This window comes from Anopheles coustani, chromosome 3, assembly GCF_943734705.1.
Source record: "Anopheles coustani chromosome 3, idAnoCousDA_361_x.2, whole genome shotgun sequence".
NCBI lineage: Eukaryota > Metazoa > Arthropoda > Insecta > Diptera > Culicidae > Anopheles > Anopheles coustani.
In genome coordinates, this window is record NC_071288.1 from 56,913,536 (window position 1) to 56,937,484 (window position 23,949).

General features: G+C 40.3%; 1 protein-coding gene across 1 annotated transcript; it reads right to left on the reverse strand.

The window, feature by feature from the left end:
• Positions 1-4,634: 4,634 nt before the first annotated feature.
• LOC131259572 (homeotic protein deformed) lies at positions 4,635-19,170 on the reverse strand. The gene is made up of 5 exons (XM_058261089.1): positions 18,519-19,170; positions 16,499-16,599; positions 16,202-16,385; positions 5,128-5,531; positions 4,635-5,027 (listed from the first exon to the last, which is right to left on the reverse strand). The coding sequence occupies exons 1-5, from the start codon at positions 19,168-19,170 to the stop codon at positions 4,635-4,637; spliced, it is 1,734 nt and encodes a 577-aa protein (XP_058117072.1).
• Between the last annotated feature and the right edge of the window lie 4,779 nt (positions 19,171-23,949).

Below are 23,949 nucleotides of genomic sequence, written 5' to 3' on the forward strand. Positions count from 1 at the left end.
AAACTTTGCACATTCCAAACCGTTCCTCTTCTTGTGTTCCGGCCACTGTTGAGTTGATTGTCGACAGCAACCCTTTTCCCGACCTCCTAGCGATCCTCACCTGCATATATGTGTTCCCCAGAAGGATACAAACGGTCGTTTGTCCGCCGGTTCTGGTGTTGATAAGCAGTGTTATCCTTGAAGTGTGCAGTCCTCTTTTCCCCACCGAAAGTTGCTGATGATTTCGCTCGCAAACTGCCCAGTCCGGCTCAGAGTGGCTCCGACCGGGTTTCGAGCCGTCGAAAAACTGACCATCGCATGACGGCGTGATAATACATTTATAATGTTTTAATTCGTTAATGACGCGTCGCTGATCCAGTCTCTGCCGTAGGAGTGTGTTTCTGGTTGGGGTTGTGTTTGTTTTATTCTTAATTTGACGCCCAAGGCTTACTCACGGACCACCGGACGCATGTAGACAGCCGCCACGCCAGACAGTGGCCGACTGGATGCGTGCTGGGAACTGGAGAATATTCCTCGGGGGTACAATTTTGGCATTGCCTGACACGATGCAGTCAGTGCAATCTAAACATATGTGTTTTGTTTATCTGATGATTGGCTAATTGAATGTGTTCTTTTCATTAGCTCGCCAATGCAAAAGTATTTTATTCGCAATTTATTATACTTGATTCTTGGTTCAGCGAATGGATAGCCTTCCTTTGGGAGTAATTGATCAAACTGTGAGTGAACGGTGCTGCGTTTTAAAATAATAAAACATTTTCCACCAACTAGTGCTTTGAATTTTGCTTTATAACACACCATAGGTGTGTTTCTTCCAATTACCATCATGATTGTATTTGCATTGCCAATGGAGCAATGTTGTTTAATGTTGATGGCTATGAACTACACTCTTAAGTGCTAATTGATTGCAGATGAACCGATAATGGCTATGTTTACACGCAGGAGATTGGAATCTACAAATGCGAAACACGCAATACTCTGTTCCAAATAATTTTCATCCACAAAAATAAACAAACCAATTCTTTCTCTATATATTAGTTTTTGAAATCATAGAAAAACTGATCCTTCATGATTGTGTAAGTGAATCTATTCAATACGGAGACAGATTGCAGGTATATGTCAAAACTGTTATCAAACAATCTTCATATGAAAAATTATGTGTGTGGAAAGAGTGCTCTAAACTGAAACAAGTACTATTTAGCTGAATACCAGATTTTTTCCAACGATGTTACCCTCTTTCAGTGGTTTAGTCATGTGATAAAAAACTTTAATGCTGGTGGTTTTATGTGAGAGCCATCATATAATGTTTTCCACTTTTATAAAATTAGGCTTATCAAAACAATATATGCTTACAAAATCCTTCAAACATCAAATAATAGAAATGAAAGCAAACTGGCGTTATTTCATTTAACCGACTCTTTTTGACACTGGTACAGAACAGCAATAATTTTATTTTTGTAAGAAATATTCAACTTCATGTTCAACTTAAGATTGGATTTGATTTTAAAGTGACTGCACTCATTCTACCGTATTTGATTTTTAATTAAACAAATATTCCGATACTATTTCGAGCCTACAATACTCTGCGCATGATACTTCAAATTTATAAATTATCATATTTATAGAGAAGATAAACGAAGAAGATAAAAACTTTTCAAGATGGTCTCCTACATATCCTGGTAAACATGGGAGTGGTTTTCAACGGCACAACGCAGGGGTACAAAATGGCGAACCATTCTCATTGTTGACGTTCGTCCTTCGTTCCTTTTGCACCATTCTTTCCTGACGGGTAAGGTTTTTCTTTCATCCTGGTTCAGCTAGCCAGTTGTGATGGGACTTTTACTCGACAGTCTCGAACCCTGTCTGCATGCGAAAGTAGATAAAACTGACAAGAGGAGAATTATGCCAAACCCAATCTAATTTTGCGTCCTGGAAAAAGCAAAATCCTTCCCTTCGATGTGCTAATATTTGCTTTCTTCGGAAGGTTTTGCTTCGTTAAAAAGGTGCCCTGAAGAGGGTTCCACATTGAGGGGGTTTCATGAGCATTCCGTGGCAAGAGTCTTTTTGAATAGTAGAAATCCATGTTTATTCAGTTCCAGAAAGAAAACGCGAGGGTCACAGTGGACAAAATTTCCCCTAACATGTTTTCGACGAGTGCGTTGAGAGAAAAGGGCGATGCTGTTCGTGAAGTGGCTTCCATTATGATAGGAATTTAAGCAGACGACGCGCGGCCTGCCGAGCCATGTGCACGCTTCAAAAGTGTCGCCGTGTACAGCTTTCGTCTTTTTCATGCCGTTCTCCTTTATGCTGGGGGGTTAATGCTGGTGGTGGTATGATAATATTACGCTGGATTCGAATGAATTACATCTGGATGAAATGTGACGTGGATTTGACATATCCCAACGGCCTTTTTTTCCTGGGATCGGTTGTTTCCCCTCGGCCCTATCTGAAACAGTTTCCCAGTTCAATCACTCACCCGAGGGATGTTTCTTCATATTTCCACTTTGACGTGCGAGCTACAGCCATTTTGTAGTGTGGTTTGTTTCCACCGTTGTCCTGCCGGCAAAAATCAGGCCCATTTAAGATATGGAGTCGAATTTGCTTTGGCGGTGTCGCTGTTCCAATCCTTGGAATGTGATACTCTCGTGAGAGTAGTTCCGAAAAGTGACCATCGACTCCCGTCGGCTCTTTTGCCTTACCGTCACTTTTATGAGTTTCCTGCTAGGGAGCAATCCGACCGTTAAGCTGCAATTAGGTACCGAGAACGAAATGTGCCTTAAATCTCGTCCCTTCACCTTCGAACGGCGACGGAAGCGGTCTGAGAAAGGGTTTATAATCGCATTGAAGTGTGCCGTGAATTGTCGCTAGCCGCTGCACAAGATCGTCGGGCTCACGACTGGAGATCGGCTTGGGATGTACCATCACAGTGCTATTATCCTGTATTTATTTATGATCTTGCAATGGTAAAGTCAAAGGATTAACCAATTCCCAGTACTCGTACACCCCGGGGCGAAGCATGTCGATCGTAGGTAGAAAAGGACTGGACACTGGTCAATCGGCCAACGGTGCTACTGTTTCTTTTACGGTTGCTGTTTTTATATTTGCCTCGTCTGCCGGGACCGGCATGCCAAAGGGTTCGGGGATCTACAATCTGGACCTGTTGCCAAGCGACAGTGAAAGGCAATCTCACGGGGTGTAAGTCCCCAGGGGAAAATATTTATGAAGAAATAGGTTTGGAAATATTCACAAGGCATGTTTCTCAAAGCCATAATAGACACCAAAAACACACAGGCGAAATTCGAAATTATTATATTTTGCTTTATTATTCGCATGCTGTTACTTCTACTGGGCTCCTCGTTTGGAAGTATCAAACGGCTTCTCTTACCTCTTAGCTATGTCTACACCTACTTACAGTGTTATTTCCGCATATCTGTACATAAACAGAAGCAAACAAAAGAAAAATGAAGAAATAATCTTTGCCAAATGTACCTCGTTTTTGCGAGCAGAATTATCCTCACAAAAAGATCAGTTATATACTTAAGAAACCATACTAACACGATTCCAAACGGTTATACATATAAACAATAAATGGCACATTGTGCAAATTGTACAACTGGGATCATGACACTTTCTTTCGTTACTTTTAATCTAAATTTACAATCGGTTTACAATTTTGAAATAAACAAACAAACCAATTGGCGGTGGTACTTCCAAACCATTTGAGAATTATATCAGAACATTGTGCAAGATACATCGATTTCATGCGATTTGAGCTGGTTTCCTCGTCAGTCGTGTATACACATCTATGTACATAATGGATGTTTTGCTGGCGCACTTTCCTTACATAACTAAATCACTGTTTCTTCCGAATTTGTATCATGGTCGGTGTCGGTTTGTATTTTGTGAAACATTCTGCAACAAACGCATCAGGTGGAACCAAGAATCAGAGAGGGATTAGATGTTGGTTTGGTGAAAAAATATTCTGTTAAATGTTTTTGTTATAAAGGAAGAGACACAGAAAGTTAGATGAAAAATTCGATGTTATATACCTTCACAAAAAACGTTTAGCTTTTTCGTTTAATAATCCCGCTGATACACATGTGGCAACATTTTTCAATCAAACCGACACCAATGAAATAGTAAACCTATAAGAAACAAATATAAATCCTCTGCTTTCACAAACATTCACGAACCAGCAGCAATTTCTTCTGATTCTGGTGAGTGAGCAAATTTGGATATCTTGTGTTTTCTCTACACCTCGACTGTTTTTTGGTGATTGTGGTGCTGGTGTTTGGTCACTATGGTGTGCACTAATGTAGTCGTTATCGTTTACACGGGCACTAATTTGCTCTACCCTCTCACTGCATTATAAAAAAGTTCTCTGAAAAATCTACACCACTTCAAACTTCTTATTTGTCCCAGTCGCGAAACAAAAACGGCTTCCGGTGGAACATACGCTTCATTAACAATTCACCTGTGCCGACAGCACATCCACTCATTCCACTCATGGTCCTAACGGATCTTCAAACGGTTGGATTCACAATTCAGCATTTGTATTCGATCGTTTCTAAATGATGCTTAAAGTTTGAAGCAATGGTGCAGATACGAAAATGAACGCTGGAGGGCACAATATTGTCCTACAGTGCGGTTAGATCATAATCATTCTTAATACTGATGGAATGTTGCTGCTGAACACTGTTCATGTTGTTTGCGGCATTACTATTGTTATTGTTACTGGTGGCTTGTTGGTTGCTTAAATGAGACTGGTGTTGTTGCTGTTGGTGATGCTGATGATGATGGTGCTGTTGCTGCTGATGTTGCTGATGCTGATGCTGCTGATGCTGGTGCTGAGCGAGAAGATCGTTGCCATGGTTCGTGTTACTGGGTGCATTGGACCCGCTAGTTCCATTTGAATGAGGCAGCATGCCCGTGACATCGGAGGCCGAAATGTATGGTGAAGATGCATTATTGCTTGCCGGCATGCCCCCATGGACATCGGACAAACTTTCTAAACTGTCAGTACGAAGGCACTATGTGGGTGGGGAAGAAGGAAAAACAAGATGGTCGTACTTGATCAGAAGGACTTGTGGCCTGCATGGCATGAGTCCGGTGGAAGGCTTGGCTACTTACTTCATTTTGGAGACTCTGTTGCTGTTGTTGTTGTTGCTGCTGTTTCGACTTGCCGGTCATCCCCGTTCCATTCGCTTTACGGCCTTTCTTTGCGGTTCCTCCACCACCCGACTGACCGTTGGTGGTAGTGGCGTTGCCGCCAGTTTTACCCTGGTCACCACTTTTCTTCCGCACATTCTTAGTATTTGGAAGCTTATTGTCTTTCTTCCACTTCATGCGACGGTTCTGGAACCAAATTTTGATTTGCCGCTCAGACAAGACCAGCGTATGGGCAATCTCTATGCGTCGACGACGAGTTAGGTAACGATTGTAATGGAACTCTTTTTCCAGCTCCAGTATTTGGTGGCGGGTGTATGCGGTGCGTTGTCGTTTAGGTTCCATGCCCGGTTGAAACGAGCCATTTGCTAAGGATGCAGAAGAAACAAATTAAGTTTAAGTATGCTACTCGTTAGTAATTAATGCAATAATATAAATTGAAGTAAAAGAAGAAAAGAAATTCAAAACATCTACATCATTTCAATTTGATAATTACTGTTAAAACATTAAAACAGGAGGAAATCTTTATCTGCTCCAAATAAGCTTATAGTCAACTTTTATGTTAGGTCTAAAACTTCCGAATTGGATGCAAGCTTGCATCGTCTAAGATTATATTCTGAAAACAAACTCGATTCTTATCCAATTTTATCATGTGGAAAGGGAACTAAGACCCCTTTAATGTTTGACATAGATATACAGTAAACTCCCGATTTCACGCGGTATGGACTGGATCGTGGGTAAATAAATTTGTATACCATTCACCACTGTTCAAAGAAAGGTGGCATATTATTCAATTTGGTATCTCTAGTAATACAACAATATTCAATTGAACAAGTTTTGGGTGCCAATTCACCAGTTTCATCATAGCATATGGCAAACTTTGACGCAGAATATATAAAAAAAGAAAAATGAAAACAATCTTAGATAATCCGTCAACGGGTAAAATGGTGTCTACTGTATCTTTTTTCTGTTTAATTAATCAATTTTTTGTATAAAATATTTCAGACTTCGGTAAGTTGTGAGAAACTACATCTTCATCATCATGGGACACACAATTTAAGGGAAGAATCATCGGATTCGTTGTTTTAAAATTGTGTTTACAACGTTTTAAAGTAGCAGGAAAAAATATTGAATAATTTTGATAATTTATTTGAACCAACAAATCTCTAGCGAGACCGGATCGTCCACTGTATACATACACAGAGAGAACATTACAGTAAACCCTTAAATTACAGTAAACCTTGGCAGGCATAACCAAAGGCGATCGTTGGAGCATGATGAAGATGAAGAATTCTCACCGTAAACCTCACTCTATTTAACCCAGTGAAATACATTTAAACATTGCGATTCGATGCCATAGAGAAGTATGCCATAAATATGGGAAAAAATAAAAAACATACTAAACAGCCTTTTTATAAAACTCTTAATTTTTCATTGTATGATAACGGTTGTGCGAGTTCTGGGAGAAAAGGAAATTACAAAAACAAAAACTTCAATGTGTTGAAAAGAGCGAATGAAACTCGTCTTTCCTCATCCATACTGTTGACTTATCCTCTGTAGGCTCAGCCAAGGGACGTCACTCGACTGTCTATCCACGCTGCCATTGAATGACATACAAAGCTTCTCTTGATTGACGTGAAAAGTATCTGACAAGCCCAACCGCCATACTCTACCTACAGCATTCGGCCTTCTCTGCCACCATTCCAAACAACCATCCTCGCAATGCCGTGGCGGAATAAAAGACTTCACCGGCTGTATCCTCATTGGGGGGTAATCCATCAGCACACCGGGTAACAAATACTAGGAGCCCAACATTAGATTTTCTATCGGTTACAAAAGGTAGGTAAAACTCGATGTAGCCCGGTTGGGTACCGTTTACGGAACGAGCTGCAATTGGGGAACCAGCGTGTTACTGAAAGCCCATACTTCCTATTGTTTTGTTCGACTCTTTATTTTATATTTCGGTATTAAAACCGTTTCAAATGGCGCGCATCATCTGTTCTCCTCCTGACAGCTACCCGTTGTCTCCAACGATCGTGGTCAACGATCATCATATCAGCTACGGCTTTCTCGGTTGTCTTCGCGTTGTAGAAACAACCAATCCAAGCCCCATTTGTGGTGCAGCCTCACGAAAGTAACGACCTTTGGCGTGACCATACTTCAAGAACAAAATGGTTCGATGGACGATCGACAATCGGTGTTCGGTTATCGAAGCTGCAGGTTGACTGATAATTCTTTTCACTCGCCTCAACTCTCTGCCGCAAAACAGCATGCGGTTGTCGGTCTGATAAATAATAAATTACATTTTCCATACCATACATCCATAGTACCGTAAAAAGACGTGTCTTTGACCGTGCACCAATCCTCATGCATGGACCGTCACGAGACACCTCGCGTATACGTCCCAAAAGAAATAATAATTAATCATTAACGCACTAGGGCGCTTGCTTTTCCCGCCACGGGACGTATCAAACCCCACAGTGTTTGTGCGTAGTAGTGCCATTTCGAAGAACAACACAACAAAGGCAAACATCGGTGACGGTTTTCTGTTTTTGATTTCCTGTAACATGTAAAAAAAAATCCACAGAAGTGACCGTACACTAAGCAACAACCTGCCACACACCGATTCCGGTGATGGTTATCAGCAAGACCTCCCTATTTGGAGTCAATGATACGGTCTTTCCCAAGAGGAGGTCGACGTTATTAATGTGCATAAAACCACGAAATTGTGCTACCAGCCTTTAATGCCAACTACCTCAGGTCTTCCTCTAGACTCCACAAGAGTTCGTTTTCTAGTACTGAAACACGGGAAAATCCGCCAGAAACATTAACTCAATCGATCTCCATAGGTCGGAAGGATATTTCGGATACATATACATTTTAGTCACCGTTCCTACTACTACTCTTGGTGAACCGACATTTACATCGCGTCTCATACAGGCGTACGGGTGGTCATCGATCGACAGTCCCGCTCGTTCATGCTGATGACCGTGTATTGCTGAAGTGTCCAATGGGCGCGACATGATGATCATTAATCTTGTTCGTACTACGCTGCCCAGCAAAAGGCTTAGCGACGAGCCGCGGCTTGAAACGAATTGAGGAAACTTAGCCGTTACTTGGAACATATAGCAAACGAAAGAAAAAAGTTATTACATCGAAATCATGCCGAAAATACATTTGTTTACGATAGTCGAATGATGTATAGCTTAGAAGACATGTGACACATTACAATTAAACAATATAGAAGCTGGTTTCTTCTCGGAAACGAGAGCGAAAGTTGACACCCTTGTTTGCTGCCATCAATCCCGAGTCAGAGCCTTGCAAGATTGGTTCGTCGATCTTAAAAGAAAAGGAAAGGCCAGGGCTTGAGGAAACTTTTCGCAAGCGAAAGTACCTTGGCACAGTTAGCTGAATTACATATGCTGGCCAGATGGAATAGACTGACTCGACGTAGATCACTGCCTCACCGACTATTTTTATTATGATGCCTTAGCAATGGCACAGTAACACCGTAACAGTTGGGCATCGTCGTTGTGCACTGGTGCAGGTTGCCGTAATATTGACGCGAATGACTTGCCAGTTTTACGACCCCGCTCGTCTCTTCATTAGTGCCAGTGCAGCGTCGCGATCGATGGGGGTCCACACTGCACTTTAGGTGCAATTCTGCAACACTAACTTTTCGCTGTAAACCTTCACACGTACGGCGATTGGATACGTCTCAAAGAGGAACTGATCGGCAGGCTATCCACGGTTACCCGAGTGAAATAAGAGGCAGCCAGTGGGGGTTTAGAAAAATCACATCAACATTCACCGGTTCCATCGATCAGCGTTCGACGTTGAACGGGTCGCCGAGAATTTTATTATACTTTTATTCGTCTCCTTCTACCTTTATGGTCGAACCACCCGCGAAGCGAACGGTTCCATAAAAAGAACCCGGTCGTGGGGCAGCTGTCGCGGGGTATGGAAAGAATTTTTCAATTGCACTTTTGTACAAAGGGTTCGAGTTCTTGGTCGCGAAAACCCCAGAGCCTCACAAATACACACGAACGCCGATGGTCAAACATGCAGTCGGTAGGTAAGATCTAATATTGCTCGAAGGAGGGCAGAGTAGAATGATTTGCAAGATTTTTATAAATGCATCGTACCCGTTGCCATTTGTTCGTACTCGTTCCTAGCGAAGTGTGTGGCGACGAGCTGTGCTCAGTATAGAAATTTGCCCTTTACTACGTGGGGTGCAAACTATAGAACTTGAAGGAATAATCGGAATGAGAAAAATAAAGGAAAATCGCAAACACTTTCCGCAAAAAGGCATGCGAAGCTAATTTACTAAGAAATAAGAGGAAAGTGAAGGCACAGCGGCCGGAGGGACGGGACGTGGTCACACATGCTTCAAGGTTAATTGTCCGCCACAAGGCGAGCGCAGTGGCGTCTGTTGCATCCACGATCCACCATCAGTTGCAGGAGCACGGACTGCATGTGATGCAATTGACGCCTGAAAGGGAGGCTAATGAATCGGCACGGATTGGCAAAGCGAATAGGCTATACCTGATCGACTAAGAAGGGCGTTCGAGCACAGGGTGTAGCTCGCCGGTGGTTGTCGGACTTAGACAATCAGTGCCGTTGAGAATTCAGGGAATGACTTCAGATTAGATTTATAAATCGATCCATGAAAACGAAATAGTCATTTTCCGCCATAAGACGAAATGATGTAATGATAACGTTTGATATTGCTATTGAAAATCTTGTCGGTGTGTCACGCTTGAATATGACGCTACCAAACGGGTTGCAAAGTTTATGTACAGATTGAAAAGTCTAGATCCGTCCTTGATTTTTTGTTAAATTATAATCTTCTCTTAGTATGATGCCCCCTGAACGGTGACTCGTTTGTTTTTTGATAAGAGAATAAATCAACCTAACAAATTTCTAAACAGTGTGAAAGTGAAAAAGTTTCTCCAAACAGTTATTATTCATTGTTTATGCATTTCCAACAATATCAAAATTACAGAGTTGTTACATTATTTCATGGGAAAATAAGAAAAACTGACTCAATACATGCATTGGTACACACCGAAGCGTTTGCGTGGCTTCGTCTCCCAACAGGAGCCAAACCATCGAACCAGGGAAAAATTAGAAGGCCCGCCCTTTGCGGATATTTACAAAATACCTTATTGAAACATGGGCCACTTTAGTTTCATATTTGACAAAATTGTTGAGCAAATCTATAAATGCCCTGCATCAGTTGGTATTCTCTTATTAACGCTTTCAAAGTGAAGTTGCTCCACTCTCCACTTCATTAGTATCAATATTAAAGTGCATTTCGATATAGTATATTCATCATGAATTGATAAATTGATTGTAATAATCAAAACCGCATATTGGGACATTTGCTTTGCTATTGGGAGCCATCCCAATTTCTTCGAATCATTCACACATTTTCAGCATTTTCTACTCAGTTTTTGTTACATTGCTTACGATGACTATGTAAGAATGACGCGTCATCGTACGTTCATGCGTAGTCTGGTCAGTGTCGATGCCTCGGAGTGCCATGTCATACCGTTGTTAGCTCAAAGCCTGGCACGATGTCTGCGGGGCTGCAGCTCTTCAGAGCGCATCATCACACTTCTTCTGTCTAGGCAGACACGAGGAAACCCGGTTCCGGATAATTCGCACCCACCGGCATAAGGTCCGTTGGCGTAGGGAATGGTAATACGAAAAGCATGACTAGTGCCATGTGCCAGTCGAGCGAGTGAACCCCAGCGCAGCAACAAACACCAACGTTACCAGGTGGAATGGATCGGGTCCCCTCGTCGTGATCCCGGTTTGGGGCTGGGGACGACGGATAATCAACCTTGTCGTCATTCACCATTTGGGTGGGTGATGACAGACCGACAAGCAGTCCGGTTTTGTGTATTTGTTTGTCTCGTTTCATCGCGTCCCTTCGTTCTAATGATATTCGTTTAACCATCCCGGTGCCACAGTGGAGATCGCTCGTAATCGATAGAGGTAAAAAAATATACAAAAACGTGAAAATGAAACGACATAAAAATGTAATAGATTCCCAACGATCGATAACTGCGTAGCTGATGGCTACTTGTTTCGATGCTGTCCCTTTCCTTTCCCAACTGTCGAACAGTCGAAACTTCATTCATGCCAGCGCCAGCTTCTTCTCGAATCCGTTTCGGTGCAGTGTTTATTAAAATAAATGTTCGATGTAGGCAAAAGAGGCTTAAGACCACTGATCACGACACATTTGAGCTTCGACGGTGGGTTGGACAGTGAGGCGACCGAAGGGCAAGGACAAACGTTCGTTAGCAGCGGACTGGTAGAGATTGATTCAAACTGTGGCTAATCGCTCCGGGCTTTACATGTTGCCACAATCTAAACCAAATCGTCTACACTAGAAATGCAGGAAACGGCTAAGCTAAGCTAGGACTGGTTTGGGAAGTTTCTATTTTCAATACTTTCTATCTATAAATATTACATTGTTTTGATTTTCGATCTTCAATAAGCCTTTTTTAGTTTACATAGCATGCTTTTGTGTAGTTTTGAGAAATAAAAAACTGGTATGGTAAGAAGCAAAATAATTTATTTTTAACCGTTATTCCATTCCCTTTCATGTGAAGATATTTAAACACATCCTAAGAAAAAACTTTCCGTGAGGATACAGCTGAAAAGTATGCGGTGCTGCGTGTTTCGAAAGAAAAGCAGTTCTTGGTGGCACCGTAGATGGTGTAGGGTGGAACGAAAATACTTCAATTTATATTCTTCATCTCGCCCAAAACGAGTCAAGAAAGGAAACTTTTTGACAGCACCCTGATTCCTTGTTACCTTACCATAGGCCACGAGTGTTCTTCCTTCTACTATTACCCACGGGTAAGGGTGGGATTGAGTCGGGGATTTTAGCAAAGTTTTTCCCTCTACATCCGAATTCCACTGCCCCGTTTGGCCAACGAGCGGCGAGCGATGAGCTCATTAAAAGTGACTGAAGCTCGACAAGTTTGACTAGTTGATGGAAAAATGATACACCAGCTTGGACCAAAACACCACCAGTTCCGTTCGGCTGGTCTTTTGCTGCTTCAAAGACAAGAAGTATCGTTGTTTATGAGGGAATATTTTCGTTTTCTATCGCGCAATGGTGCAGAGGGGCTAGCCTTTGCAAAGATTTTTTTGTTTGTAACTTTCCATTCTGACATTGATGTATGGAGCAACATTTAACATAGCTGCGCTCAAAACTTGGACTCCGCTGTAAGTTTTATTTTCTGATTGGTGATTTCTGAAACAATGGGGATTTTTTTGACTGTTTCAAATTTTTCAACAACTAAGTGACGGTTTTCTAAAAGTTTGTAATCAAATCTTGAATGTCCCACGAACAATTTTCAAATATCCTTTGGCAGCAGTGTAAAAAGATACATCCATTTCAACGCCACTGGCGATAAACAGAGCTCCCCTCACGCTGATAAACGTGACACAGAGCAAAAGATAAATTAACTGTAATCGATTACTTTGGCGTGCTATACGGCAACATAGCAGAAACCTTCTTTGCTGGTGCTCCAATGTTTGGATGAAGTTGTGATTGGAAGGACAACTGTGAGCGTCATGCCAGATGGATGGTGTAGAAGTTTAACTTTCACTTAATCTTCACCTTGTTTGGCCACAAGATGCGCAAGGTGAGAAGTGTGGATTTATCGAATTAACACCTCCTTTGCTACATGAATAAGTATAAGGTACTGTCGGGCCTCATCATCGCCTTCTACATCACCCAATTGTGGGTAATCAATTATTGTAGAGTACTTGGGGCACACGTGAAGAACCCCTTATATTTCTTTCGTCCCATGTAGGTAGCATGTGGTGTGAACATGTAAATGTGTGGTTGTTATATTGCTTTACTTTTAGACAAAAAATCGTAGGAAGAATACTATGGAAGGTACATTGAATTTATAATTATAGGTGGTATTTAAATCTACTTTATGTAAAGCTTTTAAACAACTTGAAGTAAAAATCAGGCACTGTGGAGCACTTTTCCAGAGTGGCTGCATGCTATGTATTTGAAAATGTAATCCTTAATTATCTTCCACCTTCCACCTAAATCCTGCTCAATTATGTTTCTGCTCTTGGGTCAGCGGTAGCGTGAGGATACACGCGATGAACAGCTGACAACCGAAGATATGCCGTCTTTCGGACATACTAATTCTTGTTTTTCTAACATACTGTTTATTATTAAACAGGTAATGAGATTCGGTCTTTTGATCACAGGAACTCTATTCGGAAAGATGCGTAGTCCAACTAGGGGATGTAGTACCAATTAAAAAAATTAATCCAGCTATACACTTCATTTGATCATCAACAGAATGATAAAAGTTTGGGCTTTAAATTTGAATAAATTGAACATCTGTTTACTTCATGTACTTTATCCGAGAGTTGCTTCGAACCTTACGGCTTTCTTGAGGAGGTTGAATATATTTTTCTTATATTGCATAAGAAAAGCTGTACTTATTAAGTATAAGAACTTTCAATCCTTCATACATATTTGTAGCATATAGCCTTCATGTTATTCATTAAGAATAAATTCTATAAGCTTTTCTGTTTTGCTTTCTAACTCAATTACGGAACTTTTTACGAATGGTAATTGGTTTACAGGAGCAATATCAATAGAAGATTATAAAATAATACTGTAGTTTAAAGCCACTCTGATTTCTTTGACATTTGGATTGGATTTAGATTTAGATTAGATTTCTAATTGTTTCTACAAATTCATCAACTATATCATATGATAGGTCTCTACCTTCTTTCTGTTTATTATGGCTCCCAAACAAATCAGGCCTATTGTAAATTACAAATTTCAATACTGCTTTTAGATAAATGGGTATTCATGTTGTTCTTTAATGAAATTCGGATCATTTTATGGAGTATGAAATTAATGAGGATCATTTTCATAAAGCATGTGATACGTTTTAAATCGCTCTCAAATAATTTAATTATTTGGATCGATTCAATTGGAGAGTGATGAAGGAAATAATTTAATTGCTTAACAATGCCCACTTTTGCTGGTGACCGGTGAGAATCAAGGGCACTTTGAGTCAAATCAGAAGATCCGATCGAAGCTATCGAAACCATATTTTCCCTAGGATTTAAAGGTTGGTAGGATTTAGAATAATCCATGTCCATTGAAATAATTACTTGTGCAAACCATTTTTGTGATACAACTGCCGTTATTAACACTAGAGTTTCTTGGACTTGCAACTGTATTAAAATCAGTCAAAATGTCAGGCCCGGTAGCTTTTAGTTTGAAATTCCTCGCTATTTGGAAAAATTCAATTTTTCATATATTTGGATAATAGAGATTCCCTACAGCCATGAATTTTAATGTTAAGTCTGTTTATATCAGCTAATACATGATCCATGACAAACATTTAAACTTCTTATTGTACGTAGCTATATTCTTCTTCTTCTTCTTGGCGTAACGACCTATTGGTCATGCCTGCCCGTTAATGCCTTACGAGACTTGTTTCCCTGATGTACGTGGATAGTCAGTCCTCTCGTACAGGGGAGGGTCCGGTCTCGGTTGGGATTCGAACCCACGCCGTCGAGGTTGTGAGCCCCGGCGCTCATGGGCCGATTTTCTAACCGGCGCTAGCGCTCGGCTGTCGCGGACCCCCTAGCTATATTATTCGTAGCTATATTATTCAATTCATTTCCACTCCATGAGTATTTAAGACATTGTCACAGTTACTTTTGGTCACTTTGTTTTGAGAAACCTACAACAAGGCTCAAAATCGGTAACAAAAAAGAATCCGTACACCTGGAACTCTTGACGGAAAATACCGGTTTTATGAGCGAGTTCAAAAGTATCAAACCAGTAATAATTTCTAGTTATATATGTAATGTCTAAAAGAATGATGGCAACTAGCTAATATAATTATGTTTAGGTATTTTTACCATAATTTATAATGCATTTCATGAGCAATTAAAACTATGCATGTGTAGGCCTCACATAGAAGCCTCTTAATTTAGAATATTATCCTGTACATGTTTGACCAAGAAAACCACAAATTTCAACAAATACGTGAAACAATCGAGCTAAAACGATGATCAATACCTACACAGTTCGAAAAGGATTATGGAAATTGAATACTGAAATCCCATAGTAAAATAAATAAATTACCCTGTTAGGTAGAGTCCTATTTGTAAAATCGCTAAAATACTTGCAATGCACAAAGCTCAAGTTCTTGTGTGGGCCACTTATTGTGACGAACCATAACAAATTCGTCTTGAAGAGTTCATGCGCAGGGATCAAACTAACCACATTTCAAATGATTCTTAAATAACAGGAATCAATCATTCCGGTTCAAAATGCCTCCAGTTCTGCGGGCGGCATCCTGCCGACGATAATGTTTTCTTTCGGTCGCCCTAGGGAGCAATGTTTTAGAAAAATAGTTACCCTGCGCAAACTGTAAACAAACTGCATTGTGATGAAGTTACTGATGAAGGCCATCCGTCACTACCGTTTGTGTAGCAATCGGCTAAACCTGTCGGTGTAAACTGTCCTTCGCTTGTCAAAAGGCATTCATCGCGTCATTTGTGAAGTGCCGTAAGATGCTCTGAGCCCAAATGCGACCTCAAGCCTCTGACCTTGGTTCAACAGCAGGAAACTTGAAGTGCTGCAGCAGCAACGCGCCGGAAGAGTGATAAATGGGAAGCAATTAATTTTCCTCAATACTTTCGGCTAGTTTTACTGAGCGTTTTTGGTCCTACATTTTCTTAAAATCTTCCTTTTACCTCTAAGTGGGCATACTTATAGCGACAACTGGTGGCGGGTAAGCTGTGAGATCGGTTGCAATGCCGATTGATCAGTCACGGTGATAAGTAGGTAGACTATTTTTCAAAATTCACCGAAACAGCGCAAGAGCTCCTCGGCAAAGATTGGTGTCGATTGAATTTCGTTAAAGCTTGTTATGTCGAAACCTTTTCCTCCAACTTCCCAGCTTGTCGGTCACTCTAGGAGATCAGGAATTACAGAAAAAAGAAACTTTGTACTCACCGACACCGGCAACATGGATTTTTTTCATCCAAGGATAAATGATGCGTTCTCCGTCGGTTGTTGCGTGCATCAGTTCATCCCCAAGATCATTATCCGAGTCAAGTTCGTCCAGGTCGCCATCGTTGGAGTCCAGCTCGTCGGGTGACCGGTCCAGCATCATGCGCTCTTCGTCGAGAAACTCATCCTAGAATTTGCAAGAAAAGGGCTCGGTTAGCAATTGGTATGAGATCATTTATATAGTGATCATGTTGCATAAAATGCCCACGCATGGGTCTGTACACAACGATATGATCTTACCTGATCGGAACTCGCGTCGTCACAACGCAGTCTCATACCCAGTTCTTGCAGCTGCTGACCCGCTGGAGCTGCCTCCTCTATTCGCCTATCCAATTTCATGCCTGTGGAGAAAGATCATTAAACGAAAGAATTTAGAATACATAACGTATACTACATGAAATTAAAAGTATAGCATTTGGAAAAGAATTATATTTTAAAATGGAAAATCAAATAGTTCTTAAATATGACTGTTCGCATTTCGTCTTGTTTAAGTTTCAGAATTAGAATGTTAACAGAACTATGACATTTGTATACAATATTGTTCTAAACGATAGAGTGTGGTATAATCGTAATTTGTATGTTGCTTCTACATCATTTCGTCTGAAACAAATATCTTTATTGTGTTATTTAGTTCCCTTATTTTCAGTTTCAACATAGAATAGGTTTGTTGTAACACTTTAAAATAAGCACACATTTTTATCAACGCTGTAGTTCTTGGATTCAAGTATATTAATATCAAATGATAATATCAATCATAATATCATTTATCATTTGACTGAAAATAACTGCTGCTTGAATGCCCTCATTGAGTTAGACGTTGGATTGAGACCCTTATTCGAAATCGTTCGTAAAATGTGTATTCGATTTTATTTAAATCTGTGTAAAACATTATCCAAAACTTTAATACAATGTTTCGGTAAATATGCCTGATGGAAGTGGAATACGTCTAGTAATAAGCAATGTTATTGTATTTCATATATCCCACATTCTGATTCTGAAAAGTACAGAAAAGTCTTTAACTGTCCCATGATAACATACAAAACATGTTTGTATTGTATTCGTGGCTATGTGTTGTATGGGAATACGCTTCAAGGAGGCCATACATGGTCCGTTGAATTTTATTAAAAATTAACAAAATCAACATAGAAATTGACAGTATTATGCCGTCCTTAAATTATTTCCTATGCGTGACTTAAAAACAATATTTATTCGATAAAAATTCAAATGCAAAATTAACAAAATCTGTTGTAATTTTTTGACCAGTCAATAATTTGATGTGTAAATTTAGCATAATTTGATTTATTATAAATTTGGTCATAGTTTGGAAATAATGCAGGAGGAAAGGTTGCAGCAATTCGCAACCATTATGAACTATCGTTGGTTCAATTATAAACTAAAAAAAAGGTTTGCTATAAAAGCTTTTTAGACGAGCAAAATTTGTTCTTTACAACAATATGCTAATGAATTTACATCGAGAGATAAATTCATTGATTAATTATTGACTGTATCGTAGAATCTGCCGTAGCTCTCATTTGTACAATTCGCTGAACTGGTTGAACGTAACGTTAGAAAACGTAAAGGGTCGTACTGTGTCTATATCTTTTAATGTGGCACGACATCCCCTAGTGGGACAAGGCCTCTCTCCGAAGAGAGTTTGTGTGACCGAAAGACGGTATATTATAGATCGGTGGTCAGCCGTTCGTAATACCGGAGGTTGCCAGACTCGAGATTCGATCCCACACCTGTGGTGTGGTGTTTCCTCGCGCTACCGCTGCGCCATGGGCACCCCCCTGTGTCTATATCACCCAAATATGAAAAAGCCAAATCTCTTGCCAAAATTCAATAGGAAGGGCTTATTTACAATTTTTTTTAACTAATTCATGTGTAATTATTATATTATTTTATAATATAATATATTATATCTCAAGTAATAATTTACTTGAGAGAGTAAGTAATAATTTACAGAGTTATAAACTATCATCTTTTGAAATCACTGAACACCATTAGTTTGCACATTAATGTAAGAGTATATTTTGCAACAATCATCTACCAAATGTGCACTGAAAAAGTCACTTTTTTCGTCACTTGACGAAATGAGTTACGAAAACCATTATTGTTTTATCATTCTATAGTGTCCTTTTGGTTATATGTTCATGCTGAGCTTGATTAAAGTCTAGTTAAATTCATTCATTTCGCATTATAATCGATTCGATGTGTTCGCAATCCACAACATTTGCTGGTCTCACACCGTTTGTCTTACCGAGTTCCTGCAATCCTAGAGCAGTATTGGTCACTTCCGTGCCAGCACATTGTAACGGTGCGTCCATCATCGACTGATGGCCTTGGGCCGTCGCCCCGTAGTATCCCCCATAGTAGCTGGAGGTTACGTTAGTCGGGTAGGAACTGTTGTGGTTCGGAATAGGGTTGTTCGATCCAGCAGACGGTACGGCTGTAGGAAGGGCGGCGGCAGGTGGGGCTATGGAGGCAACGGGTGCAGGTTGCATTTGCACCGGAGACACGTAGCCATTGTGTGGGTGATGCGCGTGAGGGTGATGATGGTGGTGATGATGATGATGATGCGGGTGATGGTAATAGTGTCCGGCCATAGGCGACGAATAGCCGTTATAACCCGCCACGGTTCCCCCGCCACTACCCGGCCCATTGCCGATTCCGTTTCCAGCTCCACCGGTTCCAGCTCCAACACTGACAACTCCTGCCGAGCCGGAGTGATGCAGTGAGTCCGGTTGGGTGTGGTGCAAGTATTCCGGAGTTCCGGTCTGTGTGATTCCATTGACGCCGCCGTATCCGTTATGAAAACTAGTGTAGTCCTCGCTCGGAGGGAACTTGGGTTCAAGATTTATGCCCATCGATTGAATGTGATGATGCGGATAACCCATTAGGAAGGAGCTCATTTTTCAACACCACGCGGCAATACCGACCCCTCACAAATCGCACACTGACTCACACAATTAGAAACTATCACACAATTTACGATAAACACACAAAACTTGTTGCTTCGCAGCATACGTTTCTATAGGAGCCAGAACACAAATATACGAAAAATACTTTAGGTTGCTGAAAAGCTCTGTTGTCACTAATCACACACTGTTGCACTGATATAACTGATATATAAGATGCGCTATTCGGTACACTTAGTAAGCATCATAAAATAAACATGTTTTCATAAAAAACTGTGATTAAACACCATACGTTGTCATACAGACTCTTAACACACCATACATTTGTAGCACGGAAATATACGTTCGCACATATCGCTCGAAATAACTAGATCACACGCAAATGGAAACCGCCTTTAATAACTTCAAATAATCTGTCAAGAAATGGAAGCCGACCACGTTGTGAAATTACGTAAAGTTTGGTTTAGTTTCAACTAAATTTTTCCTCAAAATTCATCAAGAGAGATAGTCTATGACGGTTGCAGAATAGCTTATAGCAAAAGCGAAAAGGAAACTGTGACTGAAACGCTGCCAGCACTCGCGAATACTTACTGCAGGCACAGCCACTTCATCATCGCACCGTGGTGTCCGTTACCATCGCCACAAACATCGAGAAATCCGTCCGTTTCGATCGACAAACTCTTTTGTTATGCAGCCGAGGGAGTCACATAAACAAGATAGATGTTGAACCAACTGAACCCTCCCCGCTGCAATGAAAAAGCTAAAAAAGATTACACGAAACAGCACTTCATACACTCATACCACGCTTCAATCACTTGGAAAACACTAACACCACTTTTGAATTTCCTCGTAACATCAGGCCACAGCGCGCAAACGCGAGAAAATCAAAAAGAAACGATTCATGGCTCCTCCTACTTGAAGCGTGAAGACCTGGTTTTATATTGGAAAGAGCGAGACGGAATGCATAGTCTTCAGTCAATTTTGTCATACAAACAAGTACAGTGTTGCCAAGAAAGAAATATTCAAAACGACAACGAAAGCTTCAACGCACTGAAAAGTATTGTAATTTGTGATGGTAATAAAAAAACTCAATACTATCATATTACGATACGAAAACTCTTGAATTCGGTAATATGCATCATGGTTCTTGAAGGTGATCATAAAAAGAAATTTAAATATAGTTCCTTTTAGAACATGGGTGGATTGAACTTATTCTAGTTGAAAGCCATAATGGCCATTGAGTTATCTTTTGCTATTCCTGGTTATCTTCTTTTGCCACTCCAAACAAGTATTGATTAGTTTGATTAGAAATAATAGTAACTTGCAGTAAATTCATTCTAACTTAGTAAACTTTGAAGAACAAGCACAAAATGACAAATGTATGAATCTAATGAACAACCGCGACAAAAAACAAACGACAAAAATGGTTCCCCTAAGATCGCTATTGTAAGTAGCCACACCCTCTTCTGTGAAGGTAATTGCAAGCATCTGATCCCGGTGTCTTCCAGAGTCAGTGATGTTTGAAACGCAAAATCACAGAACGCACATGAAAGAAAAACTTCTGACTAGATTTTTTAAGTACAGATGTAGAATGAATATTTGGCTTCACAATTTAATAAACAATAAAACAGAAATGTTAAAAATTATGTGCAAATTACCCAGAGAGAAAAAAAGAGTTTCAAATGTTCCCACGATAAGAGCGACGCTTCGGTAAACTATCAATCATCCACATCGAATCGTTTCAACCAGTTCATCTAATAAAACACCTTCGCACATATTTCTGTGTTTCTTTTCGACGGTTTCTTCATAACAATTCCGCCAATGAATGTCATTTAATTTAACCAATTTGTCATTTGGTCACTCCGGTCTCTGCCCAAAGGGTACATTTACTCCACACCCTTGGCTTCGTAGCCAGACTAGCGAACGCTACGAGCAAGAAAATATAATCGCTGAAAAACTGTGAAATCATTAATTTTCTGTTCGCATGCACACATACAACAACAAATTGTCGAAAACCGTTGGGGTCTCCTTTAAGCCATCAAAAAAGTAATGTAAAAAAGAGGCAACACCACCATGCGGAATAATGAGACGAACCAACAGGTGATATGGTTATGTTGGTGGTAGTGATCGTCGAAAACCTGGCAGTCAAATGGCCACCTTCCAGAAAAAGATGAAAAAGATACCCTCACGCAGTCAGAAACGGAAGCCCTTTAGAGTAACCTCGCCAAAAGCCGACGTCGCGGTACCAAATATTTATCATTTGAACTGATAGTTTGTGTTTTTTTTTCATCGGCATGTCATAATTATTACTTTCCATTTAGTGGCCGACTGGTCGGTAGCGGCCAACGCCCCAAAAACACGATCATTGCCTCTTCCGTTACCTGCCGTCAGTTAGCCGCGTAATATATGATGTTTTAATGATATTTTAAATTTTAAGGTGGTGTATATTGGAGCAGAAAGGATGCACTGCTACAATGTCGTGCAACGCAAGATTGAGGTTGATATTTTAGCACCTCTTATAGCTTCGAGGTAGGAATGGAACGTCAGGCCTGTGTGTTGCACGTCAGTTAAATTTTATCGTCACCGTCGACATATTCAATTTTCAAGAAACAAATAGTAATTTGATTTATTTATATAATTTGTTTGTTTAACTCCGTATTCTGTTGATCTTCCAGTTGAATTAACTTTTATCCTGCAACCATTAAACACAACTATGATTTTTTACTCGTTAACAAAATTTACCAGATGTACTGATAGCGAAAGTCAATTCTATCAACTTTGTTGCACGGAGATTTCCTCGAATATCAACAGTAGAAGAATATATAATCTGAAAGAAGTTAAAGAATATCTTCAAAATTATTAAGAAATTACATTACTGACAAAATGAGTGATTTAAAGGCGAAATAAGCAGAAGAAGTAGCAGAAAATTGGAATAAACTGAACCTTGCTTCCGATTGTTGTAATGGTAAAAGAGGCGAAAAGAAACATGGTAAAGTAGAAATTAAAACAATAATTATAAATCTGTCTATACTAACAAGTTAAGACACGATGAATTGATGTCCAAATCCTTAATCTTTCATTGCTGTCAACAACACTGGATTTGGTTTTTTTGTCTTCACTCCCCTCCATGCAATGGCACTTACTTACGTTGTCAGAACTCACAACAAATAAGTATATTTCTGCAAATCAAGCAAATGAACACATTTGATACCTTTCATGATTTACCATTTATTTTGCTTATTTTATAGGCTTATTATCTGTATTCCTCATTCTCGGTACCTATCGTGAGGTGATCGTCGAACATAATGAAATTGCTATGAAATTTTCCTTGGCTTAAGTAACATGTTCAAGAAGAATAATACCTTATTCATGACGTGGCATTTTTATTTCATTTATCGGCCACAAATACTGATCGATGGATCTATTTACGTTTATCTCGATACGAATCTGGAACTAATCATTTGATCATCAGCAGGGCTGGATAAACCTCAAATTGTTTACCATGTTAATAGAGCGAGTCAAAGCGAGTGTCTTAGAGAATGATTGAACGATCAATGCTGTAAACTACGATAGCGCCAGCACGATGATGTTGCAATAGTGCACAGATTTTCACACCTTTCTTCATTGATAGTACCGAAACAATGCTGTAACAGATCGCTAAATGTGTGTATAAAAAGCAACAAGGCACTTGCCGTAATAATGTTACACGAAGATCAAATTTGACACAGTATCCTAAGAATGTCCATCGACTACCATTTCTGTCAATCAGGAAAAAATCAATTTTTATGTAGAAAATGACTAGATTTTTCTAGAAATTTGAAGAGAAAATGTGGTATCAACTGCTGACCTAGCTAAAAGTCGTGAGGAAGCAGTCTGTGAAGACGCATTGGAATTTAATCTTTAACTGGTCACAAATGGCTTCTTGTGAAGCGATTATTCTCGAGCGCTGTACGAGACGAGTGGTGTTTGTGAAGAATTTGGTCAGTAGAAAGATTGACAGGACAAGAACGAGGATCATCAAGCAGACGAAAGCTAAATAAGGAATGTAAAGATTGAGAAAGAAAAGGTATGATCGGCAACGTAAGAAATCCGTACGGTTAAAGGTCTCACACTAGCAATGTTTTTAAAAACACATTACATTAGTAATACTGAAAAAGCATAAAAATGTATCAGCTTCATGTTCAATGATTAATGATTTCGTTAGTTTTCCTGTGTCTGCTTATTCCACCGGCCTTTGAAAACGGACTCGTGTTCGATGGTTGGGTGGTTTTTCTGTTTCTGTTTCGCCTTTTTTTATTGTACGAATCCCGGTCTGGGTTCCTTGTACGTGCGCAAGGCATACGTATGGTAGCGATGCCTGAGTCGGGATGTATTTTTCTGAATTCCCCGTTTTAGGATACGGCGCTGACGGAGTACGTTTTCCCCCTTTTTGCTAGCGCTCGTTTAAACCCAAGTGTTCGCCTTAGCCTTGGCGGTGATGTGGTTCAGCACGGCACATGAAAAGAAAACTCTGAAGGTGTCCCGGAGGAGGTGGAAAGGTGGAGTGAACTGTTCAACGAAGCCCTACCGGACAATGCGGCTGTCATTCCCATGTAACGTGCCCTGTGTCCAACCGATCGAAGGAAATTTAGTCTCGGCAAAATACTCTGGATGTTGTGGATGGCATCTGGGAAATAGAATTCATCCCAAATCCGAAATGCAAGCAAAATGGCGTTGGTAATGGCGGTGATGACGCAGAGTGATGAATGGTGACGCCATCACCACCATCGCTCG